The sequence below is a fragment of the Psammomys obesus genome, unplaced genomic scaffold (assembly GCF_907164565.1).
Source record: "Psammomys obesus unplaced genomic scaffold, mPsaObe1.curated_primary_1811, whole genome shotgun sequence".
Classification (NCBI taxonomy): domain Eukaryota; kingdom Metazoa; phylum Chordata; class Mammalia; order Rodentia; family Muridae; genus Psammomys; species Psammomys obesus.
Window position 1 is genome coordinate 10,590,345 of NW_026596095.1, and position 27,047 is coordinate 10,617,391.

The window sequence follows — 27,047 nt, forward strand, 5'->3', positions numbered from 1 at the left end:
TTGATCATTTAAAAATATTCTCACATATTTTCTGTAACCCTCAGTCTCAATTTGACAAGTAATGGTCAGATCATTGAGATACGTAGATACTGGTCTCATCAGAAGAGACACGAAAAATAAACGGGAAGCTGAGTATGGTGGTGTATATCTCTAAGTCTGGTATGATGAACGTGGAGGAAGGATTATTGATTCAAGACTAGCCTGAGTTACCTATAAAAAAAAACCTTTTCTCAGAGCAAATCACAACAACAACGATAATAAAAAATTTAAAAAGCAGGCAAAATAAAAATAAAAAATCTTGGTTTTTAATTTTTCCATTTGGACCATGAGGGCATGTGCACCGGAAACAATTCTGTGCGAGCTGGATGGTAAATGGGTTCAGCATTCACACGAAAGGCTGGGCCAAGTTGCTGAGACCTGGCAGAGCAAGCCTGGGGGCCTGCTGCTGCGTTCATGTGTGTCTTTGCCTGCAGCCTTTCATGAGGAAACCCGTGCTCCCATGATCTGCACATCAGTGTTTACTCCACCTTGAGAGCAGAGGCGGAAGATCCATCCTGTGTCCTATGCAGCAGTGGAGACTTCCTCAAATTTGACAAGGAAATTCGGTACAAATAAAATGTTACAGTGATAGCTTATACCCCTTCAGTTCCAAGGAAAATATAATTAACAAAACTCGGCAAGGTTTATTAGTGGACTGTCAGTTGGTCTGGGTCTATTTTAGTCTGAAAGAACTGGCTAGCTTCTAAAAACTTTTAAATTGTTCCCTGAGCTTATTCCCCCCCCCCCCCCCCCGCCGTGCTCTTTCTTGTAGGTTTGTTTTAGAAACAAAATAGAAGTGCTGGGAGCAGATTCTGTTTGTTCTGGATGGATGCTGTGATGGTGAAGATCCTTCCCTTTTCCACATTACCACTTAAATAATAAACAAGAGCGCTTTCAGAGAAGACGGCAATCACTTTCCCAAGGGGGTGGGTAGGAACATTTCCTAAGAATAGCAGATGAAAAACACACAGTCTCATAGGTGAAATCTTTACATCTACACCATGGACCCAGAGTGAAAAGAAAGTGCATACACAATCCAGACTTGAGGATTCAGTTAGCTCCAGGACTCCATGAAAGCTCGTGTGAACGCTTAGAAAATTTGGTTCATGCTATCCTTTACTCAGTAGAGGATTCAGTTTCACGGGTACATTCTGCAACCATTCTGATGCTTGTTGATGCATTTTTTAATTTTACAGATCATTCGTAAATTTAATTTTCATGAGTTTTCTGTCGTCCTCAGTGATGAGTGTTAAGGATCTGGAACCACTTGCAGAAAAGAATAGACAATTTCTCTGTGTAATATTTGGCCCAACATTGCATATTTTTCATAAATTTTTCAAGTAATTGTCAGTGAAATTACAACTCTCAATAGACATATGTGCCAACATCCGTATTCATCTAAGAACTAAAGTTACACAGGGAACGTGCTTTGTCAAATCTGACTCATGTTTCTTTTTTAAATCCAACTATATTTTAATATCTACATCACATAAAAATTTATGTTGAAACTTCATCTAAAATTTTTCTTTCTTCTGTACCACAAAGAGAAAATTAGGCCTCCAGGCTAAATTTCATGAGAAAGAGATATGTCTTAGATTTTTTTCCTAGTGCTATGATGAAACATCATTACCAAAAGCATGTCAGTGAGGAAAGGGTTTAATTTTGCTTACATTTCCATATCACAACTCATCAATAACCTCTGTCTACTTGTGTTTCTTCTTGTCGGGTATTTACAAGAAAACTAACCTGTGCCCTCACCATTCTCCTTTTATTAATGGGAAAAATTTAACATATGACTATTTCTCCCTTTGTTCTGGGAAGAAAAGTCCCAGCTTGTAGAGGAATTTTAATTCAGAACATGGCTGCTCTGGCAAGAGATCACATCCAAAGATCTTCTAGGTCTGCGTGATCAGCTGGAACATAAACATGCCTTTAATCCAGGAGACAGAGGAAAGCAGATCTGAGTTCAAGTACAGCCTGGTATAGAACAAGTATCAGATAAAGAAAAGCTAAGTTCCAAGGGTGGTTGTACATGCCTTTCATCCCAAACAATGAAGGTAAGTTAGTTTGTAAGAGGAAGCACCCATGTTTGAAAGTGATGTCTAATTGATTGGCAGAAAAAGTGATGAATCAGAGAAAGATTTGACAGAATAAGATATACCCAACTCTCACAAGAAGAGAGAGGAAAGGGAAGCTACTTAAGGGGTAATGCAGAGAAAGAGGAGGGGAAGGGGTAGGAGAGAGGAGTAAAGGGGGGGAGAGAGGGGGAGGGAGGGAGAATGGGAGAGAAAGAGAAAGGAGGCAGTTTTATTGGAACAGTAATAGACGAGTTGCAGAGAGAGAACAAGCTAGACTCAGGGGAAAACTGAATGAGCCAGAGAATGAGAAGGAGCCGGAAGATTAGAAAAGATTGCTGGAGTTAGTTTGAAGCCAAGCAGAGCAATTCAGGGGCTGAGAGAAACCAGATTGGATAAGTTATCTGGGAGAGGATTTGAGCCAGAACTCAACTCAGGTTGAACCAGCTAGCCCAGAGCTCAGTAAGAACAAGAAAGGGTGACAGTAAGTCTCAGAGGCTGAAAACATTGTAGACCTAGGATAGATTGTACAGAGGCTGGAAGACTAGGGCCTAGGTCAGCAGACAGAGGCAGTAATCCTCTGAGACAACAACTGAAACAGATGAATAAAAGTTGCTTTTACACCAGCGCCAAAGAAACTCATTCATTTACAAAGTGAACTTTTGAGAACGCTTGGGTGAATTCTTCACAAGTTGATAACATTGGGTATTACTGTTGTTGTATTTACAGTATGTTGCTGTGTTCTAGGTGTTTTTTTTGGGGGGGGGTATGGCTTTGGCTTAGGTTAGACTATCCTGCATGAGGCCTTACAAGACAAGGGTGGAGGGGCATCCATATCTGTGGTCTCTTCCACTCCTCCCTGGGTTTTTGCTTCCATGTGGAGCAGCCACTGGACACCGAAACAGGAGGATGTCTTGAGATTGATATGTGACCTCAGCAAACATCTGGGATTAACCGCTTATTGAATAAGAGGTTGCTGTCTGTGACAGTGATGGGTTGTCCCCGAAATGAGCAGCTGTCACATTCCACATTGCTTGCCCAGAGAGACTCAAGTCATTTCGAGAGAACATTCAATCCTGTAGGGACATAGTGTCATTGATGATGTGAGGAATACCGGTGACATAGGTGACATAGAGGCTCCTTTCTGCCTGAGAACATAGCCTCGGGCACCAGGTAGGCAGCAAGCACATGGGCTTCCTGATAATGAAGCTGACATTTGTAGTTGCTTTCACTCTCAAATGTGAAGTCGGAACATACACTTGCAATAAAAGAGTTCTTAAAAGCTGTTTAGTTCATACTTGTAATCTAGACTAGGAAGCTAGAGGATCAACATTCCCAGGCTAGCCTTGGCTACATAGTAAGGTCCAGACCAGCCTAAGCTATAATAATTAAGGAGAGACTTTGTCTCAAAAATCAAACAAAGACAAAGTTAACCACAAAGTAATTATTTGATCTTAAGAAAATGGACCAATTTGTTCAAAGGGCAATCAATAGGAGACTAGAAAAAAAAAGCCTTTGTAGCCACACAAGGAGGGCAGAGGTTGCTAACTTTGCTCTGGATAGGTGAATATCAGATCATTGGTGACTTTTTGGCTTTATCTTTGTTTAGACAAATGTAACTTTCCTTTCTTTTGTCCCTGCTACGCTAATGTTTGAACTAAGAGCCTTGTTCATGGTAGACAAATATTCTATCACTAAGCTGTAGTCCCAACTGTCTATTTTTAACCTATTGCTGTGTTCCATGTTGATTTTAGAATGACATCCACCTGAAGGTGGAAGAACACACACACACATACACACACACACACATACACACACACACACACACACACACACACTCACTCACACACACTTTTTTTTCTGATCTAGTAATCTCTTGAGAGAAATGGTTGGTTGGTATGGTTTTGGTGGAGGTTCTATCTATCTATCTATCTATCTATCTATCTATCCATCCATCCATCCATCTATTATCAATCTATCTGTCAGCTATTCATCTATCTGTCATCTATAAATTCATCTATCATGTATTTACCCATCTATCATTTATTTTTGAGATACAGTTTTGTAATATATAGATCTGGCAGACCTGGAACTCACTATATGTCCCAAGTTGGCCTTGAAATCTTAGCTACTTGCTTATTTTTTTAAATTTACTTGTTTTTGTGTGTATGGATGTTTTGCCTGCATGTCTGTCTTTGTACCATTTTGTGCCTGATGCCTGCAGAGTTCAGAAGAGGGTGTTGGATCTCTTGAGACTGGAGTTACAAGTGGCTGTGATCTGCCATGTGGGTGCAAGGAATAAAAACTGTGTCTTCTGAAAGAATTAAGCCAGTGTTCTTCACTGCTGGGCCATCTCTCCAGCTCTCACTTGCCTAATTTTTAATGTAAATGCTGTACTCAGTCTTCCTAACAAAACAAAAAACAACACCAAAAACTTCTCACCTATGCCTACAATATCAGTAGTAGAAAAGTCATTGGTGACCAGAAAGGATGAGTATTTATTGTTGGACTAACTCATTCTGTGGCATTGTCTTAGTACTTATCTTTCTTTACCAATAGAGGAAATTACGTTTAGACAGCCTTCTGTAACTGGGTTCTGCCTCCACAGATTCGTCCAGCTTTAGATAAAAATATGTGGGCAAAAATTTACTTGTTCAGAATATATACAAACCTTTTCTTTTGTTATTCCTTAACTAATACAGTGTAGCAGCTACTAAGATAGCATTTACAGTGTATCATGTATTATAAGTAATCTAGCAGAGACTGAAAGGAGGAGTGTGTGTGTGTTATATACAAACTATGTGTCATATTAGATGAAGGAGATCAGCATTTTCTGATTTTGGCATCTGAATGGCAGGAACCTGGAATTAGTTCACTGTGGCTTCTCAGGAACAATAAAATAGTAAATGTTTGGTACTAGGGGATACAAAGTACATTTTCAAACCAACCTGGTAGACTTTAGAAGACAAAATTGATATAGAAATCTTAGCATTCTGCAAACTGGTCCAAGATCAAATGTTACCAAAAGCAATGTTTAAACTATACAAATGAGTATAAAACGGGCAGGTTGGGGGTGTGGTACCAATAGATGCCAGATGGGGAATCCAAGGTAAGGAAAATGAGCTCCAAAAGCCCAAATGGGCTCACAGTGTCAGAGATTCCATATGAAGAGAGTTAAGTATGCCAGTGGCACCTGTGGACTGTAGGGGAGGCCATGTTGCTGCTGAGAGGCAAGTGGGCTTCAAGTGAACTCTGTGAAAATGCCCATTCCTGACATTCTACCTATGAGCTGAGTTCATCGCCATCAGTAGTCATGAGCAGCAGTGGTGGAGCGTGCCCTCTGCTTAAGCCTGGACCACACACAGGCAGCAAATTCAAATTCATGCAAATCACTGAACAAATAGTAGGCCACACCTACTCTGCTCATGGTGAATTTACAGCCCAAGTTAGAATCTTTAGAAATGAGCAATAGGCACTAGTATCTAAAGAAGAAAAAACGAACAAACAAACAAACAAACAAACAAATAGGAAACGGATAATGGATTCAAAGATATTTTTCTTTCAACCAGAAAGAAAACTTTTAATCTCATAGTTACAGATAATGCTTATTCATAGATAAATATCTCTGAGTGTAAAACCATAAATTGAAAGTTAAGTTGAAAGGCAAGATGTCATGCCAGCAAACATAAAATATGAGAGGTGGAGGCAGGGGGCTTGCTGCGAGGTCAAACAAAGGTGTCTAAGCTTGTAGAGTGAGAGAGAAAGAACGAGGGAGGGGAGTGAGGAAAGAGGAAGGGAAAGGAGAGAGGAAAATTGGGACACAGGTTTTACTAAAGGGAGAGCTCCGGGGATCACCACGTGTCTGCTGAAGAAGCCTTGTTCTGGATGCTCTGATACTAAAATGGAAGGAACGGGGAGCTCCAGGTCCAGCAGTGTTTTGAATCCGAGTGTCTAGTGGGAACTGATGTTCTTTGACCCACACTTCTCTGTGGGACTCCCTGGTTATCCAGTCATTTCCAGACACTGATCCTATAGCCTACCGGCCAGGTCAAAGTTTCTATAGCTGGTAGCCAGGAACTCAGAGAAGCAAACGGCCTGTCCTTAATTAAGGTTGGCTTCATTTTCAGGGGACTTCAACAACCTGATCAAGTCACAATATGTTTTTTTTTTTTAACTCTCAATTTCAGCATTGTGCGGCTGATTTTATTTCTTTTAAGACTTAATTTATCTCATTATCAATTTATGGTAACATATTGATGGACTAAAAGGTTTCTACAATTTGATTTGGAGTCAGCTTTTAAATAGCTGTGTGTTTTTGAGTAAGCGTGTTATCCTTTCTGAGCACTCCTCAGAAAGGCTAAAACTGTGTCCTCAGTGTGAGTAACTGCGCCCTAAAAACTCATCACACCATATGCTGGGTCTGCATGGGCCACACTTTGCCCACTAAATTCTGAACCTCTTCCAGGTCTCCTTTTCTTCTGTTGCCCTTTGATTTTTTTTTTTTTTTTAAGTAGGCAGTTTAGCACTTGTTGGATAAATGAATGAACGAACAATTAAAATCAGGTTAGACTTGCACTGCTACAGATTAGGGCCTGTGACAGATTAGGTTGTTCTCGTTAGTTCTGTTTCAAGTGAAAATACCTACTCTAAGCCAGACCTAGTTGACCTGAGCCAAAATCTTTCCCAGGCACGTGTCACTAAGACTAGAGCATCTAGAAACTTTAAGATTATACAAGGAGCCTGTGAAAGTCAGGGTGAGTCAAACCAAAAGCAACAAAGGTGGTTAGGGTAAATGAACAATTCTCTTTTAAAAAATATTATTCTTTTATGATATAATAAAGAAGGAGATAACAACAACAAAAACCAGAGTCGAGAGTACCAGAAAACTGCATCTCCTGAGAATGCATGTCTCTTTTCTGATCTGCCCTCCTGAGGGAGAATTTGTATCATTTTCTTGTAGGTAGAGAATTATAATGAAAGATGAACCTCCCATTCAGAAGAACTAAGGCTGCATTCCCTAAAGTGTGATCGCTTAGTGGGGAAATAGTTTATCTTGATGATACTAAATCGGGAAAAGGAAGCAGTAGAATTTGAATTACAAGGAAACTGAAGTAAGTTGTAAGTTGCTGTAGACTGGAAGTAATTCCTCCAGCTGAAGCTAGAACCTGGACAAGAATAATGTCGCTCCCAGCTGAGAGATGAGCAGTTTCTTTAGGTCTTTCTAAATCTTCTGTGGATCTAAAGGCACACGGGCCAAGTTTAGCTTGGACAACTTAAGTATAGTTTATCTTTCAAATTCCTTCTGACCTATGTGAAAGTAGACTTCGCCTGTTAATTCCTGTTTTGGTTTTTTAATAACTTCTTTTCCCAAAAATAATTCTGTTGAAGGTCAAATAATTTTCAAGGCCAGAAGTTTCAAAAGAAGCTGAGCTGCATTCCTGCATGAGAAATTCTTTTGCACTAATGATTCTCCTGCATTCCCCTGTAACTGGCCACTGGGCCCTGCTTCGTTTTTAGTAAATGAGCACTTACCCTTTTTGAAATAGAAGAAATCAATGTAAAATGTTTGCTTAATTATATACTTTATTAGAACTATGAAAGTTTTTTTTTTTGTACTAGAAAACTACAGAATATTTACTTAGAACATAATTACGAGCTAGTTTAATCTGGATGTAAGATAAAATCCCAAAGTCCAGTTTGGGCTCCAGGAAATTAAGAATATTGCTATTCTTATTAAGAATAGAAGTCTGGACTCGGGAGTTTTGTTGTAGATTTTTAGCTTTGTGCTTTTAAGCAGCCTATTTCCTCCATAAAACACATTTACTCTGAGGAACTGAAAGTAACGAAAAAACTGTGTTGCTTTTCTCTTCTTATTCTAGGTTGTCGGTGTAGCCCAGGCCATCAACAAGAAATCAGGAAATGGTGGGACATTCACTGAAAAAGATGAAAAGGTACCAAAACCGGAATTTGGCCATGATGCCAGCTTAAAAAAAAAAAAAGACACATTCTCTTTATAGCATATGACCTCTGGAATTAGGCATTGCTGAAATAGTTGCTTGAAAGAAAATTATGGTTAAAAATGATATGAGTGTGTGTGTATGCATCAGTAATAATTAAGGAAGTAGGGACTTGGGAGAAGTTGAGAGACAAGAGGGTGGGGTAGAAAGGATGAAAGTACAATACTCATCTATGACATTTTCAACAAAGTATTTGTAGACCTGGAGGGGACAGAAGCTCTACAAGGAGAGCAACAGAACCAAAAAATCTTGGCACAGGGTTCTTTTCTAAGACTGATTCTCCAACCAAGGACCATGCATGGAGATAACCTAGAACCCCTGCACAGATGTAACCCTTGGCAGCTCAGTGTCCAAGTGGGTTCCCTAGTAATAGGAACAGGGACTGTCTCTGACATGAACTCAGTGGCTGGGTCTTTGATCACCTCCCCCTGAGGTGGTGGGGCCAGCCTTCCCAGGCCACAGAGGAAGACAATGCAGCCAGTCCCAACGAGACCTGATAGGCTAGGTTCAGATGGAAGGGGAGGAGGACCTCCCCTATCAGTGGACTGGGGAAGGGGCAGGGAGTTGATGAGGATGAGATTGGAAGGGTGTGAGGGAGGGGGTTACAGCTGGGATACAAAGTGAATAAACTGTAATAAAGAAATAAAATTTAAAAAATTAAAGAGAGAATAAAAGAGAAAAAATAATGTGAATTTTAGAAAAAAATTTTCAGTTAACAACAGTGTTGTGTGACCTGAGGGTGCTTGAGTGTCAGCAGGGTCCCCGAGTCCTCTCCTCACTGAGCTTCCAGCAGCCCTCTCCTGAGCTGGGTGAGCAAAAAGCTCCCTCTGTATTTTAGTAAGCTCGTTGTACTTTCTGTCAGTACTGTACAAAAGTTCATCCTTGAGCGGGGAGAAAGGGTTGCTCTAAGTCCTGTACCTCACACTGCCTGAAAACTGGCATTTTTCTCCCGGCAAAGCAAACTTCCCAGTTTTATAAGCTTCATACAGAGTTCCAGGGTGTACATTCAGCATGGGTTATATGAATTCATCTTCCAAGGGAACAGCAATCATCATTATCTTACCATTCCTTTCCAACTCCTAAGAAAAACATTCTACACAACACACCGACAAGATTCCAGTCCTGCTCTCCCTTAGGTCTGCCTTTACCGTGTCATACATTTGCTGTAGCCCTCCGCACTGCCGCTGCTCCAAGCCATTGCTAGCACATCGCTCCGCTCAAAATTAGTAGGTGCTTTTTAATTTGGAAGACGTTCAAACAAAGCAGTTATTTCTATTCGGTATTGACACCTATATTAGCCCCTATGTTTCAGTTGGTCTAGAACATGAGAAGTATCTTTTAAAGTCAGAGTAGTATGCCTTTACACAATTATTTATACCTGGATACTTGATAGGAAAGCATGATTATTAGGTTAACTTTATGTCCACTACTCATATAGTCCTTTGGAATACACCTTCCCTTAATAAATATTTAGACTGTATCACATCTTGACAACGTATGTTCATAGGTGTGGATAAAGCACACTGGCCAAAGATTGCTTTAACCCTGACTTGACCGGGAGCACCTCACCCTACTGCAGTGTAATAAGGATTCTAGATTCGTTTTAAAAAGATTGCGTTTAAGCTAATACTTGGCACCCTTATGGAGCACTTCACTTGTTACGGCCAATGTTCTCTTAACTATGTGTTCTCATAAACTATAAGCTGCTTATTGGTTCCCCCATAGGCGTGAGCCTTAGTGTCATGTAGAGTCTACACAGACTCTTGTATAAGGAAAGTTGTGAGTTCATACGCCATCATCATCTCAGTTCCTCTCCTCTTCTTCCTATAACATAAGAAACCTGAACACTCAGCCATCTGTTACTTGTGCCATTTAGCTAACAGTTTGCATCAGCTCCTGCTTTCATGCATAACAAACACGTACATTTCGGTGTTTTAATGTTGATTTCAGCTGGACATACTTTTATGTCTCGGGCAGCGTTTCTAGACAGTGTTCCAGGTGGTTCTAACCTGGCTGTTGTCATCTCTGTTCCAGGACTTTGCTGCCTATTTGGCGTTCTGTGGTATTGTTCTTCACAACGCTCAGCTCTATGAAACATCCCTGCTGGAGAACAAAAGAAATCAGGTACGTGTCGTTTCTAAAGAGAACATGAAAGCTTATTTTTTTAATACACTATTAAGGTTTTATCTGAATTATGAATGCACACAATTAAAATTCAATTCACACGACTTGGTCTTGTAAACATTTTTGCTGTTTCTGATAGTCATTTCCTTTTCCATTTTCCGTGCTCAAAAGCTCCATCATTGTTAGACTTCGCCGTAAGAGACTTAGATGAATTCATGTCATTAAACCATGTTTTTAGCTTTTGCTCTTCAGCTCCTGCCACCCCTCCATCCCATTGTTTCTCAAAGGAACCTCTTAGCATCCTTGGTCTTCCTTGCATCTTTCTCCAATCCTATTCCTTAGACCTGCCATCTGAATCTTTTTCTTATGTATTGCCAAAGTTGCTAATATGCATACTGTTCTGCAGCCATGATGAACTTTTCTCAACTTTTATGTTAATTCTGATTTGTAATTATGCTATATGCCCATTCTTCTCTGATAGCATGCAGAACCATGAATGGTAATCAGTAGGAGTGAAGCTTCTTGTTGAAGCTTTTTGTTGCTAATGGCCTTGGCAATAGTTTTTGATGGTTAGCGGGACAGTTTACGGGACCCTTTGGCCACTGACTCAACAGGATGCAACCCATTTTTGACACTGGAAGTTTTGCTTGTTGGCATTAAATATCTAATTCAGGCATTTTCTCCTCTGTTATATAGTGAATCCATTTAGATTATTTTTATATATGTATATATTTTAGAAAACTTCTACAGAAGTAGATTTCCATATGGTAGTTCAGAAAACTCTTAATGTTATTGTCCTCCCTTCTCCTTGGTCTCTTCTTTACCTTGCCCTTCTGTTCTCCTTCACCATTTAGTCCTACAATTAGAGTTTCCCCTTTATCTCTTTATAACACTATATTCTGTTTTCCCTTCCTTGGAATATCTCCTTTCCACCATTGATCTCTTACTAGCTACCTAACCTCTGGTTATTTGGATTGAATACACACATATAAAGCTTAAAAACCAACATCCATAAATAAGAGAAAACATGTAACATTTGTCTTTTGGGGACTAGGTTACATCACCCAGGATGGCTGCTATCCTATCAGCTGAATATCCTGGTATCCTTAACAGCTGAATAATATTCCATTGTGTAATAGATGTACCACATTTTCATCATCTGTTTAGCAGTTTGTGGACATCAAGGCTGTTTCCAATTTCTGTCTATTCCAAATAGAGCACCTATGAACAGGGATCACTGTAGTAAGATTTAGAGTCCTTTGGGTACGTGCTTAAGAGCAGTAGAGCGGTGTTTTGTGGTAGATGGATTTGCAGCTTTCTGAGGAGCTGCACACTGATCTCCATGGTGGCTGTCTCAGTTTGTATTTCCACCAGCAATGGATATGTGTTTCCCTTCCCCACGTCCTGTGCTGTCATTCGTCTCTGTTTAGTTTCATACCCCATTTTAAAATTGGGTTCTTTGTTTTCATAATGTTCACTTCTTTTAGTTCTACATATTTTTCTAGATACTATCCCTTTACCAAATATATAATGGTAAAGATTTTCTCATTTTAGGATGCCACTTTGAATGATGATGTCTTGCTGTACTGATGCTTCTCCAGTTTCGTTAGGTCCCACTTATTAATTGTCTGTCTTAATACCTGTGCTGTTTGTTCTGTTCAGAAACTCCTTTCTGGTGCCAATGAATTAAGCCTATTTCCTGTTTTCTCTTCTGTCAGATGTGGTCTTATGTTGAGGTCCTTGATCTATTTGGAGTTGAGTTTTGTGCAGGGTGAAAAGAATGGATCTATTTTTCTTTTTCCCCACACAGCCACGCAGGTTGACTAGCAGCACTTGTTGGAGATTTTGTCTTTTCTCCATCGTGTATCTTTAGCTTCTTTGTTAAACACCGGGTGCCATTGGTGTGTAGAATCGTGTTTGAGTCGCCAGTTTTATGTCATTAATCAACACGTCTGTTTTTATACCAATACCGTGCTTTTTCCATTACTATTGCTCTGTAGTACACCTAGAAATCTGGAGTGGTGATACCTCCAGCAGTTCTTTTATTATTAAGGAATGTTTTAGCTATCACAGTTTTTGTTTTTTGTTTGTGTGTATGTGTGTGTGTCCATGTGAAGTTGAAGTTTCTTCTTCTTTTTTTTTCCAATTTCTGTGAATAAGTGTGTTGAAATTTTGGTGGGTGTTGCACTCAATCTGCTTTTGGTAAGATGGCCATTTTCACAATAGGACTAGTACCAATCCATGAGCTTGGGATATCCAACCCCTTATATATTCTTCAATTGCTTTTTTCAGTGTCTCAGATATATTTTTTAATTCATAAATCTTTCTTCTTTAAAGATGTATTTATTTATTATATATACAATGTTCCATCTGCACGTACACCCTGCATGCCAGAAGAGGGCAACAGATTTCATTACAGATGGTTGTCAGCCACTATGTAGTTGCTGGGAATTGAACTCAGGACCTCTGGAAGAGCAGCCAGTGCTCTTAACCTCTGAGCCATTTTTCTAGCCCATCTCAGAAGTTTTTATTACACAAATCTTTTTCTTGTTTGGAGTTGTTCCAAGACATTTGGTTTTTGAAACTATAGTAAAAACTATTGTTTCATTGATACCTTTATCAGTATGTTTGTCACTTGTATATAGGAAGGCTGCTGATTTTTGTGTGTTGATTTTGTCTCCTGCTACTTTGCTGAAGGTGTTTATAGGCAGTTTTTGCTATGAATTTGCCTCTTCGATGTGCCTTTATTGTTTCCCATAGGTTTGTGTATGTCGTATTTTCATTTTCAGTTCTAAAAAGTTTAAAATTTCCTTCTGGATTTCTGTCTTGATCCAACTTTCATTCTGTAGTAAGTTGTTTAGCTTCCATGAGTCTGTATACTTTCTGCCGTTTCTCTTGTTGATATTCGTCTTTAATCCATGGTAGTCAGATAGGATGCAGGATGTTTGTCTTAGTCACTGTTCTATTGCTGTAAAGAGACACCATGACCTCACACAACTCTTAGAAAAGAAAATATTTCATTGGGGGCTTGATTTTAGTTTCAGAGGGTTAGTCTATTTATTATGGCAGGGGGCATGTGGCATGCAGGCAGGCATAGCGCAGAAGTAGCTGAGAGTGGGGGAGTGTGTATTTTATCCTATTTGTAGTCAGCAAGCATAAAGAGAGAGACAGAGAGACAGAGACAGAGAGAGGGATAGAGACTGGGCCTGGCTTGAGCTTTTGAGACATCAGAGCCCACACCCAGTGATGCCTATCGTCAAACAAGACCACATTCTCTCTATAAGCCTTTTTTCTTTTGCCCTGGTAGGCACATCTTTCTCTAAAGTTAGGGAGGTTTTCTTCTTTGATTTTTTTGCCTTCGACTTGGGTTTATCTTTTTCCTCTATACCTACTATTTGTAGACTTGTTGTTGGTTTATTTGTTTCTCTTTATTTATTTATAAGATTTATTTATTTATTATTTATTTTTACAGCATTTTACCTGCATGTGTCCCGGCAAACCAGAAGAGGGCACCAGATCTCACTGTAGATGGTTAGGTGCCACCACGTGGGTGCTGGCAATTGAACTCAGGCCCTTTGGAAGAACAGCCAGTGCTCTTAACCTCTGAGCCATTTCTCTAGCCCTTGTTTATGTTTTTTGTTTGTTTGTTATTTTTGCTTTTTTGGGGAATGGGGGGCTGAGCTATTCATTTCTTTCATCTTGTCCTCAGAACCTAATATTCTTCCAAGTCTTTTAATCTGTTGGTAAGTCTTACCTCTGAGGTTTTTGTTTGACATCCAGAGTTTTTCATTTCCAGTTTTATTTCAGTTTGGGTTTTCTTTAGTGATGCTGTTTGTTTGTTTACTTCTAATTTCATGTCCTAAATCTTTTCATTATTTCATTCAACTGTATTTTCACAATCTTCATTGAAGGAATTATTCATATCCTCTTCAAAGCCCTTAAACACAGTTATAATTGTTATTTGAAGTCTTTGCCTTGTATTTCATCTAAGTTTTTTGGGGGAGGGTACTTAATATAAGAGGGTTTCTGGCTTCTGGAGGAGATTTATTGTCTTCATTGTTGTCCTTTTGTATTTGTGCAGTAGAACCTAGGCATCTGGAGTTATGGCGTTTGAAGTGTTTCTTGCTGTAGACATCTGGTTTCATCTTTGTTAGGAGGCTGATCTGTGTTTTGGTTGCTGTTTGCCTCTCTGGTTTCTAGCCAAGCGTGGTGTCTTTGGTGGCTCTGTTAGAGAGCTGCCCTGCAGGTCAGCAGGGAGTCACAAAAGAATGGAGCTGAATTAGAAGGAAAAATTCAAAGGGGAGCCTTAGATCTGCAACAAGAGGCCTCATCCCCAGGGAATGAAGGGGGCCTGGAAGGAGGGTTTTCTACTAGCTGGCTGCAGCAAGAATAAGGGTAAGTCTGAAGAGACCAGACTCGAGAGACAGGAAGGAGGATTTTTAAAACTTTGTTTTCTTCGTACTTTATGAAAAATTAATAATATTGGTCTTAGCAATCTCAGAAGTTTATGATGATAACCATTCTCCAGCAGGTAGATGCTGCTCAGCAAATCCTGTAAATTTTAAATTTCATAATCCTGACAACAGTCTGCTAATAATCTACTTTTACAAACTTGCCCTGGCTTCCCAAACTACCGGGGAGGATTAGGAACTGATGACATTAGCCTAGGCACCGATGCTCTTTCTGACTATATTAATGATCTGCTTTAGAGGCACAGACGCAGCCTTAATACTTGGGTGGAAGCTTGCTCCTAAACCATCTTTAACCCACTGTCTTGTTTTCGTCTGCTCACACCTGTAAGCCGTCACCTTTTCTCCTCTAGGTATTACTTGACCTCGCTAGCTTAATTTTTGAGGAGCAGCAGTCGCTGGAAGTGATTCTGAAGAAGATCGCGGCCACCATCATCTCCTTCATGCAGGTGCAGAAGTGCACCATATTCATCGTGGACGAGGACTGCTCTGTGAGTACAGCGCGGGGCTTCGGTCTGCTCAAGACAGAAGCTTACATTCCCCAGAGCACATTCTGCACTGAAACCCCATTTCGGCCTTAGAACCCACCCCAACTCCGACCGCCTGTAGATAAGCAAAACCAGTTAGTGGGCAAGCTGGTTTTAAAGTGGGGTGAGGTGAAGGTGAAGAGCCTTCAATGCCCAGCCGCTGCGGCCAGGGCAGCCTAACTGCTGAGCGCCAGGTTAAAGGAGATGGACAGTGATCCTGAGGAAGGCACCCGAGGCTGTCCAAGGCATCCGAGGCTGTCCTCTGGCCTACTCAGTCTCTCTCTCTCTCTCACAGAAACACACACACGCTAATGAACACATACACACTCAAATATACTCATGATCACACACACTGAGATGCATACAAGCACACATGCATACTCATGAACACATATGCACACACATACACACACACATGTATACATGTATACATGAACACACACATAGAGACACACATGAACATGTGCATTAAAAAAAGCCTGAGATTTACCAGCAGCAGAGTGTGTCCTGGAAAAGCTTTCATTGGTTAAAGTCAGCAATAATATGAGCCTTTAATAATAGGAAGCATCTTCGAGGATGTTGCAGATTTAGCGCTTAGATCCAGTTAGTCCAAGAACAAGGAAAATATGTTCAAGCATTGGCGTCTTCAGTGTTGTATGGCATGTGTGTGTGTGTGTGTGTGTGTGTGTGTGTGTGTGCGCGCGCGCACGCGTGCTGTGGCTTCCGTTGCTTTTTTAAATGCCTTAACTTGCATTGTGTCTGTTTTCAGGATTCTTTCTCTAGTGTGTTCCACATGGAGTGTGAGGAATTAGGGAAGTCATCCGACACTCTAACAAGGTAAAATGACTTCTCTGTCTTTATCACCAGCATACTGTGCTGCTGAACAATTGCTTTGTTACTAGTTTGACTTGAGGTGTGTAAGTGACAGGCTGTTTTCCCTGCAAAGATAAAGTGTTCTCAGAACACTTTCTTTGGTGTTAATAGCAACAGTTTCCCACTGCATTGGCCTGAGGATTCTTCCTTACAGCAAATAGTGCTCTAACTAGTACAGGCCTTGTTCTGTTGCTATTATAAACTCGTTCACAAATACTGTTGCTCAATTATATTTTTCTCTTTGGATAACTGGAAACATCACAGATCCTCTAGCCAACTTTTCCATAAACCCATTCTGAGTTGGAATCAGCCGTGAGACTTGTCCTGGTAAGAGAAGGAGGCCTATGATCCTGGCCTTAGAAATCCGTGTACCTCCCCTAGCTAGATCAAACCAGATCTTCCATTCAGTTTTTTTCCAGAGTCTAAACATGTGCTCATTTTTCTGTTAATAGCGATTACTTGGGAAAGCATGTACTGTGTTTGTTTGAGGGAGGACACAGGTGTAGTTATCCCAATCTGGCAAGTGCTTTTCTGGAAGATTGTGAAGGGGATTTAGGGAAAACTAGAAAATGTTCTTACACATGTTTCTTTGACCCATACCAAAAAATTACATTGTTCTCTATGTGATAGGATGTTCTGAAGAGTGGCAATCCACCAAGATGAGGTACCAGAAATTCTTAGGCATTTCCCATACTTCTTATTTCTTAAAAGCTGTATGTATGATTTTATTTGGTGATGTTGTAACAACTTTGTTCATTTTGTTACGATATATAAATTAAGTATGCATTCATTGTTATATATGATTGCCTTCATCTCCATAGGACAAAATGAATTAGTATGATGCTTGTCAAGAAAATTAAACAAGTTATCTAAATGTACCTTTTAGTATTTATGTTGTAGCATACATATATATGTATATACATATATATGTATATAATTAAATTTTCACCTTGACATTTTGATTTTTATTACAAATTCAACCAATAACTTGTAATTTTAATTTCAACTAATAGCTAGCAATCTCTGGACAGACCTAGTGTAATAGTGACCTCTGCTGGTAAATACACATGAAAACAGCAAACGCAAAAATTTATGTCTGGTTTCTTTTTGATAAATTCTCTCTGTGGAAGTCATTTCACCATTCATAATTGTCTGTCATTCCAAGTACCTTATAAAGTGTTTTTATAAGGTTTAAGTATGCTAGTGTGGTTGTTTTAGAAAAGACAAATTTGAACTGATTTTTAAGCTAATATTATGGTAATGGAAACCATTCATTGTCAATGGCTTTTGCTGGCCTATCACTTTAAAGTTAACCTTTATTCTAAGGATGCAGTAAAGTACCATTTACTAATGAAATAGAATTATTTAAAATATTTTTAAGTAAAATTAGATATCTGGCTTAACTTTATGAAACCCAAACTATTAAAGGTGTTTAGTAACATTTTAAGAAAGTTTTGATATTGATACTTAATGTTTATATTATATTATATTATATTATATTATATTATATTATATTATATTATATTATTATATTTTATACTTCTCTAATTGACTACTGATGGTACAGTGATTTGGTACTCTCGACTTCTCACTACTAAATATTTTACTGGTTCAGTAAATATTCACTCATCCATGAGATGAAGTGCTGTGCAGTTTATGCTAACAGTTAAATAAACCATTTTCATTTTTAAGCTCTTATCTATTGATTGAAAATTGAGGGTCTTGAGCCTAGGGGTGCAACGCAGCTGTTAAAGTAGTTGACAGGCATGCACAAAGCCCTGGGTTCGATTGCTAACACTGCACAGGCCAGGTTGTCCACACATATATTCCTGGCACTCAAGAGATGGGGCTGGTGAGGTGCTCGGATCACATGATTATCCTTCGCCCCACAGGATGTCAAAGGCAACATGGACTAGAGACCCTGTCTAAAATAATGAAGGATAAAAAGTCAGGGCTGTTTTAGATTATTTTCTCTTATATGGTTAAAAAGATATTGACCACAGTTTTCAAATGTTAGCTATCAAAATATAAACAGCTGTTCAGGGAACACTGTCTGTCTTCAATAGAATCGTTACACAGTGCGATGAAGTTAGTGGGTTCCTGAGAGTTGGCTTGTCACCCCAGATTCCAGAAGTAGGGAACATTTCCAAATGGTAGAGGGTTTGCATTCTGTGCTCTGACATAGAGCTCACTCTGGAGTTTGTGTTAACCCTTTATTTTAAGTAGATATTTCACTCCTATCACTCCATTCTAGTGATCTTTATGTTTTTTTTTAAAGAAATGTGCCTTTTAATTATGAAATGATAAGCACATAGGATGGCTCCTTCAGACTAATCTTGGAACTATATGTGCTCTCTAGTACTCGTTACTATTAAATTTGAAAATGCAAATATAGTTCAATTTAGGAAAGACTAACTTTTTAAAGTGAAAAAAACTCCAACGCAAAGATTAACTGGAAGGATGTGGCACTTAGACCTTATTTAGCTGTAGGTTCAGCTCTGTACTAGCTATTGTGTAATTTACTTGACCCCTGAAGCCTTGGTTTCTTCCTCTGCAATGATAGAATTGCAGAAAGGCTTAAAAGAGCCTCATGCCTGTAAAAGTTCTTCAGAAAACCTTCCCTGTAGCCTGTAATTGGTGTCCCGGGTGTGTTTTTGGTTTACAGCAGCCTGTGGTGGTTCCAGTAGACTTGTGCAACTCACTAAGGCTTATCTCCCCCAAACTCCCTGCCCCTGCTTTCTCAGGGGTTCTCTTTCAGGCAGCTCTGCTGATATCTGCTCTGTAAATGTTGAAACGTTTGACTTAGCCCAGCTCTTCCAAAAGGAGATGCCAAGACCTGTTGAAATACAGGAAGCTTACGAGGGAACACAGCACACTCTAGAAAACGAAAAGGGAGAATGAGGTGGGAGAGGCCGGCAGGGAGCCCACCGAGCCGGCATGACTGTCTTATCTAGCCCGTGGGTCTGTGGGACGGGGAAAGGAATGAAGGGAGGCTGTGTGCTCCTGTCTTAGATAGCTACAAAGTCTAAGTGAAGTCCAACAGGACTGCTGGGGAAACTTCTAGCTGAAGTTTCTTGGCTGCAGAGTCATGGGTCTTAGAAGAACAGTCTTGATTGCGTGTCCTGGTAGGCTTGGAACATCCCTGGGAGGTATGGCCTCTGAAGTGGGAGATCAGCAGCGGAGACATCAGCCATCTGAGCTTCCTGGAGCCTAATCTCTAAGGCCCTTCTTAGGGCCACCAGGACATCACTGTTATGTAAAGGATGACGTCCCTATTCATTGTATTACACTTTGAAAGCCTTCACTATCTATTCTATATAGCCAAACATTTTTGGCCAGAAACACCCACTTTATTTTCTTTCTTTTTTCCCCCCCTCGAACATTTATTTTTCACTAAGACTTTCCCAGAGGATATAATGAACCTTGTCACTCCCCCCCCCCCCCCCCATGAAGGGTTAGCACACTCACAGCTATAAAGCAGATCCAAACAGTTTCAAGGACAGGAACCAACCTTAACTAGCAAAGAACACTTTCCGTCTGAATTATCATAATACGTTTCAGTAAACGAACAAAAGGATCAAAGGGGCAAGGGTGGTTTCAGAATGAAAAGACCATTCATGTTTCGTGCCATACAGTCAGTCTGGCTAGAGTGTAACAAAATGGAAACAGGATTACCTTCATACAAAATGATGCCGTACACACCTGCTCCGAGCCCACCCCTAACCCCCGGTGCCTCCAGCTCCATTACTTCCCAGCCTGTTGGGTGTCAGTAAGGAGTGCACAAGCCTTCGTTATAAGGCTGATATGTCTGTGGATCAGCTCTGTAAATGAGACAGCTGCAATCTGCCAGGTTGTCGATAAAATCGAGCAGCTGACTGGTATCGTAGGTGACGGGGGATTGCTGGGTTGCATCCTCTTCAGATGTTCTTTACTACGTTTTGCAAACACTTTCCACGCGCGCTCATTCACAGGTTCGGAGTCCGTGAGAATCCTGCCTTCTGCACTCTTGGTAGGCTAAAGCAGCAGGATGGCGTGAGACATCGCACCAAATGCTTTGCTGCAACCTGCGGCTAACACTGTCGCCTCTGCGCATGCGCTCAGCAGCCCGCTTTATTTTTGATAATCTGCAGCTGTTTAACATTCCTCAAATGAATGCAGTACTCATTCATCTCAGAAGTGAGCTTTATATTGCTGTCCTTTAATTTTTTTTGTCCTGCCTATTTTTCCACCTCACCTTTCTCACCTTATTTCTTTACCCACCCTTAAGGCTTATGTCGAGTTGTAAGCATTTCTTTCCTAATCTGATCCATTTGGATGCTATCTGTCCTTCTCCACACGTGATGTTTACATTGTTACCAGCAGAATTTCTGGAGGTTAGTTTTAGCTGTGAATACTGAACAGACAAAATAAAAACAGCAATGCAAGATGGTCTCCTCTGTGACAGGAAAGCTGTCCCTATGATCACAACAGTATGGTCACCTATATAAGACCTGCATAATGATAATACTAGTTGACAGGCCAGCAGGGATGGGGAAACTCTCACAAGGTCCCACCCCCAGGTGAAGAACTACAGCTAATTAATGGTTGCTAAGGAAGGGAGAATTGCTCTTCCCCAGGGATAAGTTCTAAACACACACACACGTAGGATCAACACTAAATGGACTCAGTAGGTTGCATTTACATATCCCTATGTATGTATGTAACAACGATAATTAAAGAAGTCATGGGTTTGAGGGTAGACGGAGGAGAATCAGGGGGAGTTGGGGAGGGGAAAGGGGGGCTGTGGGATGATGTGAATGCAGTACCCATGCAGGGAATTCTCAAAATTCAAAAAGTAACGGATTTAAAAGAAATATAATCTCATTACTCTCTCCTGGGTGTGCACCGAGGCAGGCAGGTCAAGGCTGGCGTTGGACCTGTATTCTACAAATGTCCTAAGATCTCGGGTGCCCTCTAACTCACACCCACTAGGTTTGTTCCATTCATTCAGGAGCTAAGATGGAGCCCTAGCCATCACACCCATGTCCTAAACAAGGGGCCAAGGAGCAAAAAGCATGTATCAGTATTCTAGAAGTTGTCTGCAGATGCCTCTGCCGTCCTATTCTCTGGGACTAATTCCTGTGGTAACACTAACTCTATAGGTTTCAGAGTAATGCAGGCTTTATCCTAGGTAGCTGTGTGTCCATGCAAAGAGGAGCTGATTTGAGGGCAGCTGGCATATCTATACTAGACGCTGCCCGAACAGCATACACAGCTGAAAACTATCGCTCTGTTACAGCTTCCAGCTAGATTATAAGCTCCTCCCTACAGTGACTGGGACTCACTTAAGTTTGTTTTCCTTTCACATAGACCTAAGAGTGGCTCTCGGGGAACAGGTGTTCAAGCTATATTTATTGAGGGCAGGAAGCAATTTATTAACATTTTCTAAAGTAGGAAATAACCATGGTGTTATGTAACTTTAAAGAACTCACACTTCTACACCAGCTCCTATTTCTCAGTTAGTGGTTCTGGCAAGTTTCTTGGGCATTTTGAGTTGCTTCTGACTCCTATTGTCAGCATAGTGATGATGGTAACAGTAAGAATAGTATAGTTTTTTACTGTTTTTATTACTATTCTACTAAAGACTAAATTGAAGGCATCTTCTCTGGTGTTCTTCTTCTGGTAGCAACCCTTTTATTTTTCCTGTCTTTATTACGGCTTCTTTTTGTTTTCATTTCCCTAGGCTATTGTTTGTAAAAGTACTTGTAGTTTTAAGTATTGTTTTATTAGCCTCAAACCCGAACTTCCAACCTGACCTTGAAAGCATGCGTCTTGCCTTGCATAACAGATTTCCTGGGTCTGATTACATGTGTTTATCTGTATGACATTCAAGGAGAGGTTGTAAGTTCATCTCATGTTCATCTATTCCTCCGCTACATTCTGTAATTTCATTTATGCATAATACTTTCCAGTGCAAAGAGCTCTTTTTGACCATATTACAATTAAGTCAAAATACATAGGACAGAAAGGGGATACTGGAATATCTGAGTCATTGTGGAATGCTATATGACATCACTGTTCTGTGATATAGCTTGGGTATAATGGACTGTAGACAGGCACCACATTGGAACTTTGAAAACTTAGAACTAGAAATTTTTTTTTCCAAAGACATGTACTTTTTTTGTAATTGTAATTTTTTCTTTATTCTTCAGAATTTCATACATATGGACAGTGAAATATGATCATACCTTTATTTCCATCATCCAACTCACTCCTAAAATGTCCTCCTGATTCATGTTGTATTTAATAACCCATTAAGCCCAAACAGTGCTGCCCAATGTGCCTGGGTGTGGGGCCATTCACTGGCACATGGGAAACCTGCCAGTGGGAACATCACCCAAGAAGAACGGTTCTGTCTTTCCCAACAACTATCAGCTGCCAATAACTCTCATAAAGAGTGGGGCCTCCGGAGCACCTTGCCCATCTACACCTGAATTTTGGCTGACTGGATTTTGTGCAGCCAATAACCATAGCTGCTAAGATACAGTGATTATTATAGCTGCATGATGTCCAGACAGCATTTCTCTGAAGCCCTCTTCATCTTCCAGCTCTTACTTCCTTTCTGCCTCCTCTTCTGGGACATTGCCTGAGCTTTGGTGGGGAGGGCTGATTGCTAAAGATTTCCCACTGAGGCTGAGCACCCAGCCTTTCACTTCTAGCACTTGGACTAATTATGCATTGATTGCTGCTGTCGTAATTAGGGTTTCTGTTGCTGCATAAGCAATGGAATGGTTCAAGTCTTCCGGAACATTAAAGCCCAGTCCTAGTGGTAGATCTCTTCCAACGACGCCACACCTAATCCAGTGTTTCTCAACCTTCCTAGTGCTGTGACCCTTCAATTTAGTTCCTCATGTTGTGGTGACCTCCCCATAACATAATTTATTTTTATTGCTACTTCATAACTGTAATTTTGTTACTGTCACGAATCGTAATGTAAACATCTGATACGAAGGATATCTGATATGCCACCCCTGTGAAAGGGTAGGTCACACCCAAAGGGATCTTGACTCACAGTTTGAGAACCACAGTCTTAATCCTTCCCAAACAATTTAATCAACTGGGGACAAAGTACTCAAACCGATGAGCCTGAGGGGCATTCTTGGTCAAAACACCACAACTGTATACTGCCGCAAAAAGCTTCCCTAACTGAGACTGAGAGGATCCCAGGACTATGGGAACAAGCATAAATATTTAGGGGACAACATGATCATTGAAGAAAGCAGCAACAATACTTTCCTCCCTAGGGCTTATGACCTTCTTCACTGTAAAGTTTTGACGAGGACTGTAGTACTAGGCATGGCAACCCCTGCTGTGGAGCAGGCCTCAAATCCAACCAGAAATCAAGTAGTTAGCCCATAATACTCCTTCCCTCTTGCTCCGGTGGGTAGGCACACATTGCCTGAAGTTCGGTGTTGCAGCACACAGAGTCCAGCGCTTGGTCGACCAGGTGTCTTCTCTCTCCTAGCAACCAGCACAACATCTTCAGAGTCTCTGCGAGCTAGCTGGGCGAGGGGAAGGTTCTTGCACAGTTTCAGTTTCATTTCTGTATTCTCTCGGCCAAAGTATAGGTTTTCCTGTGTAATTACGCTGTGTAGTTTTGGAGACCCCTAGGAAATTTTTGACTACTGACGCTGTCTTAAAGATTTTGTTTTTAAATTTACTTTCTACTATTCTTTCATTTGTTGAGATTACAGTATAATCACATCATTTCCCTCTTGTTTCTTTTCTCTCTCCGAAGTCTCCCATCTAGCCCTCCTAGCTATCTTTAAGATTCATAGTTTCTTTTTTTTTTTTGTCATTGTTACACGTGTGTGTGTGTGTGTAACTAAGTACAGAATACAACCTGCTTAGTCTGTATAATGTCACTTATATGTAAATGTTTTCAAGGCTGACCATTAGTAATGGATAAGTAATTTGTGTGCTCTTCCCCTTGCTGCAGAACACTATTCCTCCCACTCTCAACATTCCTTGGTTGCCACTAGAGTGTGTGTGTGTGTGTGTGTGTGTGTGTGTGTGTGTGTGTGTGCATAGGATTGGGGCCTTGTGAGCTTTCCTCAGCCTCATTAGCATGTCTATTCATGTCAACCTTGTTGAGCTCATGTTTAGGCAGCCGTGTTGGTGAGACTTTATGGGTGTAGCTTCTGACCTTCCTAGAAGACACAGTCTCACCAGAACGTCCCTTATCCGCTGTCTCTTAGAATCTTTACACCCCTCTTCCACCATGATCCCTGAGCCGTAGGCATAGGAGTGAAGTTGTAGGTATATCAGCTTAGACTGTGCTCTACAGCTCTGCAATTTGATTGGTTGTAGTTGTCTGTAGTGGTCTCCATCTGTGGTAAAGAGCACTTATGAGGGATGAGAACGACACTTACCTGTGGGTATAAATAAGGACAAATATTTACAGTATAGCCAGGAATTACGCTGATTTCATAAAGCGTTAGCTGTAGGTTTTCCTCCGAGATCCGTGATCTCACGAGCTCTCCGTTGTTGGCTGGGTTTCCAGTGCCAGGCATGCGTTCCCAGGAGTGGGCCTTAAGTCCAATTAGAGAGCTGTTGGTTTCCGCTGAGGTACTCCTGTCTCCACTGCGCCCTTGGGTTACCCTGCCATGCTGCTCATTGTTGTGGTGCATGGGCATCATAGCTGAGAAGGGCAGCTGGTTTTTCCTCCTTTGGAAGCTTGCATGGCACCTTCTGGTACAATGAAATCTACTTCTCAGCGAGGGGGCATTTATCTTGCAATGACTTAAGGGGGTATCCCCTATGCCTAAGGCATCTATTCATATTTAAATATCACCTACTACTTTTCCACTTCTTCGCTTAGTAAAACTCCAATTAAAACAGGCATATCAGATCAAAGAAACAAAACATAACATAACAGGAGGAAGCTGTAGCTAGAGAGAACCTACTAACATTCTGTTAGGCTATGACCCTTTCACACCTCATGCCGTGGTGACCCCAACCATAAAATTATTTCATTACTACTTTCAAGCTGGAAATATCTGATATGCGAAACCCAAAGGGGTCACCACCCACAGTCTGAGCTCCATTGTTCTCCACAGCCCAAGCTGTGGGTGCCTATCAGACTTTTCAGGTTGGGGTAATAAACTGAGCTGTAATCATCTAACACATTTTCAAATTAAGACGTAGATCCCCCCGCCACCCCCCAACCCCGGTAGTTCAGAGCCGCTTGTTCTTCCTTTTCCAGTTTGTTTAACAGTTTCCCACCGCATAGAAGGAACTCACATCTCTTCTTTCTGCAGGGAGCACGATGCAAACAAAATCAATTACATGTATGCTCAGTATGTCAAGAACACCATGGAGCCACTTAATATCCCTGACGTCTCGAAGGACAAGAGATTTCCCTGGACAGTAAGTAACCTAATTTTAGACCTGATGCTCACAGCCTGTTCTCCCTTCAGACCTGTTCTTACAGCTGCTCCTTGTCTGAAGAATTGGGCTGGAAACTGGCTCTTTGAGGGTGATCTCCGTTTTCCCTGTGCGGGGTGGGGAGGGTGGAGGGTAAAATAGCTCCAAACTGCCAAGGAAGCTGTGCTGTGTGTTTTCTCCCTACTCTTTGCACAAGTTGAGGTCATTTCAGCAACATGGGGTCAGTGAATTCCCTCAGATGGAGTTTCTGACTTTATCTGTAAAAATTAAGGCCCCTGTACCCTTAACTAAGGGAAGATGGAGCTTCATTTGCCTTGACAGTGAAGCTTCAGAGATGTGTTCCTAAAACATCGAACACTTCAAATACCCGTGATTTCTTTAATCTCTCAATAACATTTTGCCTGTGACACAGCCACCTTGATTCTTTCTGTTGCCTGCATGCTTTAGGAAGGTAGGGGCTTCAAGTATGGCTGCATTATTAACAAGGTCGATACCGTAATGCATTGTTTCCAGCTTTTGGCTTCTGCCTGCTTTGTTAAATTGAGACCTCTACCTCACCAGGATAGCAGACGCTGAATAAATATTTGACTTACTGTTACTATAAACGCTTTGGAAAGTTTAAACAGAATAAAGAAGATTTGGTATATTGTTCTAATAAACGCTGACTCTATTGCCCGTTGTCTGTAGCTAAGATGAGCATGCATGTTCTTTCACATGTGCCATGGTTACTATGATGTTTGTGCCGTACAGGTAATACGATGTTTGTGAGGCCAGTCATTTCTGTTGGTTTAGCAGCCTTGTTTCTGTTCTTCTTTAGAATGAAAGCACAGGGCATGTAACCACGCCCTGCACTGGAAGTTTGCTTTGCACACCTATAAAAAACGGGAAGAAGAATAAAGTCATAGGTAAGACAAAAAAAAAAAAAAAAAAAAGAAAAAAAGCATTCCGTACTGCTTTCAAGTGTGCATTGTAAGTGTAAGGAATAAAATGTCCAAGGAAAGAGAAAATTTAGAGTTATAAGTTAAAATGTTTACACTGGTGAATTCCTTCCTACAAGTCAGACATTCTATGAGCTCTGTTGGATTTTATTTTTTAATCATCAGAATCCAGTTTAATCTGAGGTTCCTGCTTAAGAATGATATGTTAAAGTCAGTAGACAGGACTGGCAAGATGGCTGGTTACCAAGCCTGAGTTCTAGTCCCAGGACCCAGATGGTGGAAGGAGAGGACCAACTCCAGAATGCTGTGCCCTGACCTCTACATCCACGCTTGCACACGTGCACACACACGGGTTCACACATAAAAGTGTTTTTAATGTTAAACGTTCATACTCTGAGAGACGTCAACTGACAACGTACATGTAGTCTTATTTCCTGATGTCTGACTTTTCAACTATGTAGCTGAGATTGGAGGTGGTATTTGTTTGTTTGTTCATTTACTCGCTCTTTACTGAGTACTTCCGTAGTCTAGGCAGAGCAGAAACCCCTATCCTAAGGTC

General features: G+C 40.8%; 1 protein-coding gene across 1 annotated transcript in view; it reads left to right on the forward strand.

Annotated features, from left to right (window-relative positions):
* Positions 1-27,047, forward strand: part of Pde5a (phosphodiesterase 5A) — a 119,443-nt gene that overhangs the window by 38,751 nt on the left and 53,645 nt on the right. Inside the window, 6 exon segments of the mRNA XM_055628260.1 lie at positions 7,994-8,065; positions 10,166-10,255; positions 15,078-15,215; positions 16,021-16,088; positions 25,424-25,532; positions 26,368-26,455. Of these exon segments, the coding sequence (XP_055484235.1) occupies positions 7,994-8,065; positions 10,166-10,255; positions 15,078-15,215; positions 16,021-16,088; positions 25,424-25,532; positions 26,368-26,455 (565 nt within the window).